Genomic DNA, 12494 nt, shown 5'->3' with positions numbered 1-12494 from the left:
TGACGGTAATTTCACCGCAGTGTTCTTGCTCTTCCTATTTTACCCAGCATGCTTTGGGATCTGACTGGCATGAATGTATCCCAGCATACATTTTGCATCAACCAGCAGTAATGGTGAAGAATAGAGAAAAATCTTTTGATTCTCAATATGCAGTCGACTGTTATACTTTTGGGATACCAAGGCACCCCAAACATTCCATTAGTTCACTGTGTGTTCATTTGCATAAATAAAACACTGTATCAAATGTTTCTCCTCCATATTATATCATTTTTTATCACAAGCCTAACTGCAAATTTTGCCCCAGATTCATCCAGCTAGTCCAGGGATTGAATCAACAACCATCTGGTCACAAGCTTGCTTCTCTTACCTAGCCACTGCCCTTTCAATATTTTAATAAAACGATCTGTTTGTTAAGAGAATCAGTGGGAAGCGGGCCGATGATATATGGACTAAACCAAAAACTGTGTATATAATTTGTTTTAAGATGTAACCAGCTGATTAGGTATTTTCCCATTTACTGTTGAATTTGGACTGTTAGTCTAAAAGAAGAAAAGCCAAAGTGTTGTCTAATTGAGTTATATTTTATTTTCAACTGTCCTTTTTACTGGGCAATACTTTGTGCTCTTTTCTTTTTCCACATGCATTTGTATGTGTTAACGGAGAATGTTTTGTAAAATAGCGGTGTCCTCATATGTGGGACCAGCCAGATGTTTGGCATGACATAGAAATGAATATGAAGATAAAAAAAATGATATAAAATACATACAGTATCTCAAAATATTGTCTTTTGTCATTCTTTTTATGGTTTAGAGATGCAGAAATGTTAAGTGCATGTTTCTAATATGTGTACATGTTACTCTTTCATTGATGTTGTTGTCCTACAAGTGATGAAAGATGGCAACAAGCAAAGGTGTTATTAGAAACATGCACTTAACATTTCTAACATTACAGAAGTAGCCAGTAAAATAGACAGTGTCTTCTGTAGGTACATGTATCTGGTTGCATGGGGTCTGTGAAACTTTACTGGCTGGGCTAAAAAAAATAAAAAAGATAACTCACCAAGTGCTCCATGAAGGTTCTGGAACATTCTGCATTTGTTGTCCAATGTGATATTTATGGATTTCTGAAAGATTGAAATATATTATTTTTAATATGTATGTAGCTGTCAACACAAATGTTGTTTTCATTCAGTAATGAATTCACGTCTACAACACCATTGTTTTGTTTGCTTTTATTTATTATAAAGTCAACATGTCCTGCAGATGTTTCAGATTAAGGAAGGCTTTTATAATGTTTTGTATCTGCCCACAAAGTGTTTAGTTTTACTAGCTTAACAGCAATTAAAAACTGTGAGATGGGGTACATTCAGCTGAATATTTAAGACAACAGATAAACATGGGGAGTGTGCATTAACAGAAAATTAAAGTAGAAGCAGACCAGAGAACAGAGAATTAAAATATAATAAAAATGTTGTGATAAAATAAAGGCCTGGTTCACCCTGTACTTGAGGCCACAGTTTGGGAATGTACAGTATATAATAGAATAACACAGGTAAATGAATGTTTAATGGATTCATAAAATTGAATGATACATTATCATGAAATAAAAAGATCCATGAAGTGAACAGTAGTTTAACATTTCTTACTCTTTTTTCTGGATTGATATAAATCTTGGTGAAGAACAGCTGGTCACTGTCTTTGTCTTCTCCTGTCCAGTCAGCAACCATTTCTTTGATGTTGGGAAGGTAGCCAATGAAAGCTGAGGATAGCAGTGAAAACAGAACAGATAGAAAATGAGAAACTATGATTTAAGTTTATTCTTATAAAGTCTGATCATTAATGTACAGTATCTGCACTGCTGTGTACCATGTTGTTTCCAAATTCAAACACATCAAGGAAAAGTCAAGTCTTTTTCAAAATGCCATGAGAGATAATTACTGCCACATACAGCCCTGTGCTGACTACTGACTAAAGACCTGCTGTTTCTCTGCTATAAAAAGAAACTGCCACACTCCCTCCTACAAACATGTGGCATATCATTAAACTGTTACTGCAAGTCTGACCAGGCAAGACCAAATAGTTTGTTGCATCCCTTAAAATCTTCGACTCTTTTCACTGTCTTCAAAATCAATCACGTGTCTACACATTTCTGAATGACACACGTATATTGTTTTTTATCAGTCTGCTAAACTGACATCCAAAACAAAGAACTTATTGGTGAAATAGCTGGGTCTGAAAAGGTTTCTGGTGTTCATACTCCTCAAAAAAGGGGAACGAGAAAGAGACCTGAGCCTAACTACAATGTGGTGTGGATGACCCAAACAGATTTTAGAGAGAGAAACCCAGAACTGTCAGTGTCATGATGCTCTACTAATTAACAAACCAGTGAAGTAGCAAAATGAGAATAAACATTTAAGGATAAGTGTGGTGATTTTCTATATTGTTCTTATTGTAAACAGATCTCATGTGCAGAGCCAAACCCACAAACTGATTTACTAACAAGAATTGTGTTTGTACCCAAAGCCTGGTATATCTTAGTCCTCTGTGTCATAAGGTAAGGTAACTTTATTTGTACCCAAAGGTAGATTTGGTTCACAGTTGAAGTGATTTGGCTTCATCCACACAAAACAAACAAACAAACAAACAAACAAACAAACAGTGCTGGATCAAAAAAAGAGCATTTAAAACCATTGTAATACTTAATAAATGAATTTAAAAACAAACCAAAATGAATTAATAAAAAACTGTCATTCATTTAGACATCCAGTGTTGTTCAAAAACTATTAGAAACACATCAGTAAGCCACACTGCTGCATTGGGTGACATGTTCTTTCCTTCCTGAATATGAAGGTTACTGTAGCTTATCTACAAACCGTGATTAGATAGTAATTACTGTCTGTGCCACTGGGTTTGCAACATGAACCATTGTGCATTAGATGTATGTAAATCTGACTGTCAAAAAATTGGATATATGACACGGATATATTTTTTGTATTTGTATGATCATTTTGTCCTTTGTATGACAAAACAAACACATTAAGTCCCATAACATAAGATCATTTGATTCTTTTGTGACAATTAATAGTAATCAGCCTGTGTAATCAGACTAAACCCTTCCACGCCTCATAACTATGTCAGCAATTCTTATTTGAAACAACATGGCCAGTCCTGTAGTTTTAAACAGTAGCATGTCTCCATAAATATGTATTTTTTTAAATGATAAATGTATGCCTATTTGTTCTCTTGGTTATGAATAACATACAAACATTTCCTCAAAACAATCATTTTAGGCCTCTGATAAGATACTTTAACATTTCCCATCTGGCAAAGGTGCTGATTGCTGCTAATCATCAGTCATGGCTGTTCAGCTGAAAACTGTTTGTTTTCAATGGCTGATTTCAGTGGCTGATGGATCGGTGCAGCCATGCTGCTAGTATGACACAAAATGTTTTGTCATGTATGGATCAAATGAAGTTCATCAGAATGTGTGAAACAAACGTTTACATTTCTAGCACTGACATTAAAGCCATGTGTTTGAATGACAGGAGTGATGAACATACCCCCAGAGCCCAGGAACCTGCTGCCCTCCCTGACGTGAGGGTGTTTGTCCTCCAGGTGTCTGTCGGGCCAGATCAGGCTCTCAGAGGAAAACACCACCTTGTGTCTAGCCTGCTGGAACTTCTTGAGCAGTTCTTTGGGACCCGAGGCAAACACCAAATCAAAGCTGTGTCAAACAGAGAGTGAAAATAGAAAACTTTACTGCACTGTGCGGCTCAGCAGTGTGTGAAACCAGTGACATGTTTAAAAGAAATGAAAGGGTAGCCTTTATAAGATTCTAGCGGTCTTTATTTGGAGTCTGAAGTTGCCAGTGGTTGTGGTCACTATTGTAAAGAGGAACTACTCAACAAAAAAAAAACATCACACTCTCTTGACTATTATATATGGGTCAGTGACAAATAAGGGTAGGCAAGATGAGAAATTCAAAAATGTCAGTTTTATTAATATCTATATTTTGTGTTTTTGTTGGTTTGATGTGATTTGAAATGACATTTGCAACATTTGTTTTACCAAAAGTAAGACTAAGTGTCCCATGGTGTAACCACAAAGAATGATATATATTAAATATTTGAATCACCTACAGTGTATTTAAGTTTATTTATAAAAAGAATGACATAAAATGAAAAGAAAAAAAATTGGTGTATTCCTTCATTTAAATTTCAATGCTTTTTGTCATTATCGAGCAGGACATATCCTAAAAACAACATTTTTTTCTACATAAGTTGGGCCCAATCATATAAAATTAGTTTAAAAAAAAACATTTTGTTGCATTGTCAAAGTGGATTACATTTATTCCACATTTTAGTTCATGTTTATTTTCCTGTACATAATCAGATTGTTATGAAAAAATACTGCTTACACCAACTGGACACTGGGTTGCATCAATAGATGTAAGCAGTATTTTTCATAAAAATCTGATACAGTGTCTGACCATGTTCCTTCTACAGTCAAACATCATTGTTTGTTGAAGAAATGGAAACTGAAAATCAAATATGATAGTATTTAGTATAATAAATGAACTAATTGCTTCAACTGTAAATTCTGTGCTGAAAAAAAAAACATTTAACAACAACAATCATGGTAACTTCACATTAATCTAACTCGAAAGAAAAGAAAGAAATGACCTGAAAACAACAACTCATAGGTCAACTCATAACTTGTCTTTTTTTGTGAATACAGTTGATAAATATTTCATCTGTCAATAAGAATTTTGGATAATGAATCTTTAAAAGATGTGTGTGGGAGAGAGAGATAGGGAACTGGTTCCAGTCCTCCATCATGGTTTCAGAGGTTCTGACTCAGAGATGATGTTATTATAAAGAGGTCAGGTGGTTCAGATGATGTTATTATATTATAAAGAGGTCAGGTAGTTCAGAGATGATGTTATTATATTATAAAGAGGTCAGGTGGTTCAGAGATGATGTTATATTATAAAGAGGTCAGGTGGTTTAGAGATGATATTATATTATAAAGAGGTCAGGTGGTTCAGAGATGATGTTATATTATAAAGAGGTCAGGTGGTTCAGATGATGTTATTATATTATAAAGAGGTCAGGTGATTCAGAGATGATGTTATTATATTATAAAGAGGTCAGGTGGTTCAGATGATGTTATTATATTATAAAGAGGTCAGGTGGTTCAGAGATGATGTTATTATATTATAAAGAGGTCAGGTGGTTCAGAGATGATATTATATTATAAAGAGGTCAGGTGGTTCAGAGATGATGTTATTATATTATAAAGAGGTCAGGTGGTTCAGATGATGTTATTATATTATAAAGAGGTCAGGTGGTTCAGAGATGATGTTATTATATTATAAAGAGGTCAGGTGGTTCAGATGATGTTATTATATTATAAAGAGGTCAGGTGGTTCAGAGATGATGTTATTATATTATAAAGAGGTCAGGTGGTTCAGAGATGATATTATATCATAAAGAGGTCAGGTGGTTCAGAGATGATGTTATTATATTATAAAGAGGTCAGGTGGTTCAGATGATGTTATTATATTATAAAGAGGTCAGGTGGTTCAGAGATGATGTTATTATATTATAAAGAGGTCAGGTGGTTCAGATGATGTTATTATATTATAAAGAGGTCAGGTGGTTCAGAGATGATGTTATTATATTATAAAGAGGTCAGGTGGTTCAGAGATGATATTATATCATAAAGAGGTCAGGTGGTTCAGAGATGATGTTATTATATTATAAAGAGGTCAGGTGGTTCAGATGATGTTATTATATTATAAAGAGGTCAGGTGGTTCAGAGATGATGTTATTATATTATAAAGAGGTCAGGTGGTTCAGAGATGATATTATATTATAAAGAGGTCAGGTGGTTCAGAGATGATGTTATTATATTATAAAGAGGTCAGGTGGTTCAGAGATGATGTTATTATATTATAAAGAGGTCAGGTGGTTCAGAGATGATATTATATCATAAAGAGGTCAGGTGGTTCAGAGATGATGTTATTATATTATAAAGAGGTCAGGTGGTTCAGATGATGTTATTATATTATAAAGAGGTCAGGTGGTTCAGAGATGATGTTATTATATTATAAAGAGGTCAGGTGGTTCAGAGATGATGTTATTATATTATAAAGAGGTCAGGTGGTTCAGATGATGTTATTATATTATAAAGAGGTCAGGTGGTTCAGAGATGATGTTATTATATTATAAAGAGGTCAGGTGGTTCAAACTGATGCCTCTTGAGTTTATATGCAACAGCCAGCTGTGGTGTTTCCCCCAGCCATTCCTGTTCTGAAGGCTGCTACCTTCAAGTCCCATCATGAAGCCTTTTATTCCCTCATTTCATCCATGATAACTTTCAGGAATTTGCCATGTTAAAATGCCCCTTCACAAATTCCCACCCCAAGATGAACCTGAGCAGTATAAATATCATGTCTTGCTTGACCATCTGTAGCTGGCGACTGCTTGTCCCCTCGCCCTCTCTCATGCACATATCCTTACACCTACGCACTGACTGCAGCACCATGTCCAACCACATCATTTAGTTTTCAGTGAGATGTCTGGATGCTGGACACTCACAAGGCTTCAGTGAGTTTGCCATCAGAATCAGAGCACTTTTGGACATGTTGCAGTTCTGGGGCAGGACAGCAGGACACACAAGAGTTAGCCTGTGCTGATCAAGTTGCCAATAATGCTAGCTTTGCATACTTTGCCATCCATCATTTTACACCAACCAACACCTCTAAAAATCATCTTATTTCTCTTATTTCTTATTTGTTTGATCTGTACACAAATAGAAATGTAAAAATGACAATTTGTGGTTTTAGGAGGAGTTACTATTTCTACTATTTTTTTGACTGTTGCAGCTTCCTGGAGTCTTATTTCCAAAATCATTTCTTCATGGACTGTACCTGCAACTACATGTCCATGTATCTGGTAAATAGTTTATGTTGCTATCACATTTTATATATGTTCTAATATAATTAAATTCATACACAAGTTTCGGTATATTTTGAAGAATGTATTACTGGTGGACTATGCAAAGGTCAGGCTTGTTTTAGTATTATGTGTGTAGAAGGTAAATACATTATCTGTTACTTATGACTATGGATAGCATTGCAAGGCAATATTTAGTGTGCATGGGTAAAGCAGTTTAGCAACAATGTGGTGCTAAGAAAACATGCTGTGATATACTAAAAGTCTATCTTACCATAAAGACTAATAATTACTACAGGCGGGAGGACACTGAGGGTATTCTTACATTTGTATCATTAAGGCTTTTCAGGCTAACCATGTCCCATGTCTCTATCCCCTTTGGTTATAGAGTTTGCTCCGGAAGGGCGCCACCTAGATGGCGTTGGCTTATGTGATAAAGCTCTTCGAGAGCTTTCCAAGATGTTTGTCTCTCCTCCCCCGCTGCTTCCGTTAGGAGTAAAAAATGTCAACGTTTGGTGCCCCCTAGCTCTGGACAGGAAGGGGCTACAGCTATGCTTTCAAGACAGAGCGACTCGGCTCGATCAGACCTCTCCGTCCATACCTGGCACAATATGACAGAGTTTGTCTGATTCATCTTGTTTAACCAGAGGGCCTAAGGAACTATGGGTCAGCATGGACTCTGAGAGTCTGGGGCCATCTTGGAGCTTTCAGCCAAATCAAGCTCTATGAGAGCTTTCAGGAACACCTTGTTCCATGTCAGTTACCCCTTCGGTTGGTGAGTTACAGCCATTTAGATTGGAGGTCAAGAGGTCATAATGTTAAGTCAATGAGGGCTAGGCAACATTTCGGGGCTTTGCTCGGCCATACGGTGTGATACAGACTTGCAACCACATTTGCCTGAAAGCCAGCACCCCTATGATGGTGTGATTCAATTTATGTTGCTATGGACCAACAGGAAGTGCCCCAGAATGCATGTTGGATTTCACAGGCCCGCCTGAATGAAATAGATTAAAATATGGAGACGGGAAAATTTGGCGCCCCCACATTTACATCTATTTGTAGCAATCAGGGACTAGAGATACAAAAATATCCAATTGGCTAAAATTTACAGCAATGTTTATTAATGTGCACTGTCTCTCCTAAATAAATGTTAAGACACTCTACCTGTCAATAAAAAGGATTATTTTGTCTTCATCCTTCATCTTCTCCACAGCTTCTTTAAGGAGTCGCACTTTCTGGCCTCCTCCTGGTGCTGACATGTAGTCGCCTCCTGTCCATTTCTCACCCTGACCAAGGACCTTCAAAAGAACAGACACATATACAAACACACACACACACACACACACACACACAAACAAACATTTACTACAATTTAAGGACAAATATACTTCTTTCCTGCCACTTAATAAAGATACCTCTCTGTATGTAACTTGACAAGTTTTACTTTGATTAACTTTTGACAAAAAGAGTCAAAGTCCCAAATACAGGACATCATATAGATATTGTTAAATTACAGACATGCTGCACAAAAATATGCATTTATTATATATATTTATTATATAAACAAAGAGGCTTTCATGGCCAAACAGCAGGAAAGGAACGTCAAACTGTGATCTTGCTGCAGGGGTTCCTACCTTCACAGTGTAGTTGAAGTGTTTAGCTGACCTCAGAAAACGCCTGAAGCCATCAGTTTGTTTGGTTGCAACTGTCACAACAAGGAGTTTGTCTGGAAGACACAGCATTATGATCAGAAAGATGATACTGGAGTCTCTCTTTCCTTTGCTTTAGACCTGAAGCAACTCAACGGTGACACAATTGCTAGTTTCTGTGATATATGTGTGATTGTGCACGTGTTTTAGAAAGGGTTTGATTTTTTATTATCAATTCTTGGTATGCCCTTGCAGGTCTAAACATTAATGTGAGTTTAATCCATAAACTATACACATACTGAAGGAAAAATCTCCTCACACAGAACTTACTTTTTATTAGATTCTGACATAACCAGTAAAAGTTTATGCGGGGCAAGATGGTCCGGGCCAGTGACAGCCAATCCCTGTCATGGCTGCACCTGGCATTATGTAAGGACCATGCAGTGCCATGCCCGCCCATCCATGAATTTGGCCCTCTCAGGAGAAATCAGCATTAGTGGCATTTAAATGCCTTACCAGGGTACAAGCCCCGCCCCCGGCCCAATCACATGGAAGTACCATGAGGCTCAAAAAAAGAAGACAAAGGGTGGACAAAAAAAAACAACTCCTGCCTCGTTCATATGTTTGTGGTCTATTTGTGTTCATTTGTGCCTTTACACTTTTAGTCTCTCTCTTTTGTGAACTGTCTATCATCTCTTTCTGTTTCTATGAAGCATGTTTAACTCTCTAGGCTTCAGTTCATGGCAGGAAATGACTGTTTATCAGAGTATTCATCGTTCAGTGGCTGTTTGTCAACATGTGATGCTGGAGCTGGAAGTTTGAAAGTGGCTAGCTGAGGTGAGCATGCTGGGGGAAATGATCAAAACAGAATGATGCATTACTTAACATTGTTAAAGCCTAATGTTTTCCAGCTGTAATGAAGGACTTTGCTACATGTAAAACCAGGAGGAAGAATGGACATAAATACTTGTGCTTTGATTGGTGCAATATTCTTACTCTTACACCAATTGTGAGTGGACAGAAGGATGCATGTAGGTTTCACTTATTAGTGTTATATGAGTAGCTATTTAGACTTTATGACACAATTGAAATTATTAGGCAAAGGGCTCAGTTGTATGTGTTAGTGTGCCAGTGTGTGAGTGTGTGTGTGTGTGTATATGTAAGCATAGGCGTACATTGTAGTGATGCAATTTATAAATGTAAATGTGTGTGTGTGTGTGTGTGTGTGCGTGCTTCACTGGCCTTATTATAATGATATGACTTGTACACTCATAAAATGAAATTGCAGTCATAAATGTCTGTTGATATTGTATACTAATGTGTGCAGGTTGGACGGGGCAGTAATTGAGTTGCGATGGTAAAAACCAAATGCTTGGCCAGTTATTTTTCTTTGGACTATGATGGCGGACAAATAAATAACCTCAAATAAATTGGGGTCATCGCTGGTAGATAGTAGGGAGTTAAAATAAATCTGATATGGATGTATCAGCTGATAATCTTATATATGCAGAGTAGATAAACACACATTTTTTGCAATGATCCCTCAAATGTGGTTATCAAACTCTCGTAATATATAAGATATATTCTATATAAGACATGTAACGGACGCACGATATTTTACAGTTTAACAATAAACTGACATGATTGCACTGAAACGGTCAACTTCACTGGGAATTTAATAAATATAATAAATAGAAAGCAGAAGAAAACACGTGTAGGCTATGTATACATATACAATGTTTACATCGATCTATTTTCTGCAATATCATCATTGATATTGACTTAAATTGCTAATTTTCGATTCTATTGTATCATTTATGGTCGCTGCTTTTCTGTCCTCTCCTCTGCCCAGCGTGTGACTGTATCCTCACACACACACACACACACACACACACACACACACACACACACACACACACACACACACACACACACACACACACACACGCCTGTTCAATAAGAATAAACATGTAGAGAATGTTATTTAAACAGTTTTGTCCACAGTCTCTCGGCATCTCTCAACACACAGTACACTGGTTGAGCTGATAACGAATTGTTGAAACAAAAGCAGTGTGCTGTCTGTATGCATGTTTATGTTAGTTTGCCGATTAAGTCCACTCTAATAAATGCTTGTGATTCCACCAAACGTGCTGCTACGCGTTTCGGAAGTGTGGCAGAATCTCCGTTTCCCTAAACATACACACCCAGTGTATAGCCATGTGATGTGAGACAGAGCAGACCTGCAACATGAGGACAGAGGATAGGATCAATGACTGATCCTCACTGATGTCTGTGATCTTCATTCTTTCTCAGGTTCAATCAACATTTTGATGTCAGGAACATTATTTGTTTTACTGACGTTTTAGATCAGTTTCCATGTGAGATATCGTTGAGTTTATAGTGATTTGCCACTACTGTTGGTGAATATAGCCCACAGTGAACATATACAAGGAACCACTAAAACTCCCATCTAATGACCAGTGGGCCAGTGTGGGAAAAAAGTTACATTGGAGACTGTATAATACTAAAAGTACAGTTCAAGAAGGGAAGAATAATTGACTCAAATGGAACATTGGAAAATTCCCCCATTCATTTAGAGCTGAAACATCTCTCCAAGACAAAACAAACTGCCAGATGAATCAGTTTTCAGTAGAACATCGATTCAAAGCTTTCTTGTACAAAGTGATTTTAGTCCTGATTAAAGCTACTGGCAGACGTTTCTAGAAACGTCCCGAGGAAGACTCTAGTGCTATTCACTAACTCAAATTCTTCCGTCCTACTTACGGCCAGGAAGTTTTTTTAACTGGAAAAATACTAAAAAGATGAGGCAGGCTTTTTTTTGTTCTTTAAGAGTCCATTCAACACAGTTCCACTACATTAATGAAGCATATACCAGCAACACTAACAGCCCACCAGCTGGTTCATTGGAGCCCCGTCCACGTCAGCGAGTTGGAAGCCCTACTGAGCACCGACATGTAGTTTTCTAAGTTAATGGGTCATTAAACCCCTATTTATTTCATGTAACTGTATTAAGAATCATAAAACAAGCAACATTCAAGCTACAAGATAACCATTTCTATTTCTATCATCCAGTAAGAGCTGTGATTACAGGTTGTTCCAGAGAGACGCACTATGGAAGGAGGACATGACTCATTTACTGGTCGGTAGCTCGACCATACAACAGTTTGAGTAAAACGTTTTCTAGTGAGCTTTGGAGTCTCCCCTAACAGCCCAAACCCAGCATCCGTGCCCCAAACGGCTGCGATGGGTAACATAGACTTGATTTAACGCCATTATTATGTAACGTTAGAAGTGTGTAGTTGAGTTAAAGCAGTATGTTGGTAGGCTGCAGACATAACGTTAGTCTCCTAACTTACCCTCGGGGACGCGCTGCTCTGCACAGTTCGTCGGAGGGAAAAGTGCACAGACCAAAAACCCTGAAAACAACAGCACCAGCGAAACTTTCATCTTTGCGAAATTAAGAGTAAAATCCTTCCACGGAGCCGCTGTGTAAGACACACTCAACACTTTCCCCACTGATTCCGTCCAAGGAAGCCAACAACGCAGGGTTATGTTCCCTCTTCTCTCCCCCTCCGTCTCTTTATGGCTCTCTCCCACCCCTTCCTCTCTCTCTCTCTCTCTCTCTCTCTCTCTCTCTCTCTCTCTCTCTCTCTCTCTCTCTCTCTCTCTCTCTCTCTCTTTCTCCCTCTCAGAGAAAGAGAATGCTGATGAGGGGGTTTGTTTAGGGTGACTGGATGGGTACAGTAGCCACATTGGAATGAATCCCCAGTTAACAGCATTAAAGGAACAGAGTAATACACTCAAACCATCTCCGCAATTAGCTATATTTCAAATCACATCACACAATGTGTGTGTGTGTGTGTGTG

At 37.6% G+C, this 12494-nt stretch overlaps 1 protein-coding gene across 2 annotated transcripts in view; it reads right to left on the bottom strand.

Moving 5' to 3' along the window:
• Positions 1-12179, bottom strand: part of plod1a (procollagen-lysine, 2-oxoglutarate 5-dioxygenase 1a) — a 34822-nt gene extending 22643 nt beyond the window's left edge. For both annotated transcript variants that reach the window (XM_062427903.1, XM_062427904.1), the window contains exons 1-6: positions 11985-12179; positions 8593-8684; positions 8123-8256; positions 3560-3723; positions 1646-1758; positions 1060-1123 (exon numbers count right to left, since the gene is read on the bottom strand). In XM_062427903.1, the coding sequence (XP_062283887.1) occupies positions 1060-1123; positions 1646-1758; positions 3560-3723; positions 8123-8256; positions 8593-8684; positions 11985-12075 (658 nt within the window). In that variant the 5' untranslated portion in view covers positions 12076-12179. The remainder of the gene's footprint in view (positions 1-1059; positions 1124-1645; positions 1759-3559; positions 3724-8122; positions 8257-8592; positions 8685-11984) is intronic.
• Between the last annotated feature and the right edge of the window lie 315 nt (positions 12180-12494).

The sequence above is a fragment of the Scomber scombrus genome, chromosome 10 (genome assembly GCF_963691925.1).
Source record: "Scomber scombrus chromosome 10, fScoSco1.1, whole genome shotgun sequence".
Taxonomy (NCBI): Eukaryota; Metazoa; Chordata; class Actinopteri; order Scombriformes; family Scombridae; genus Scomber; species Scomber scombrus.
This window is presented reverse-complemented; position numbering and strand designations above follow the sequence as displayed.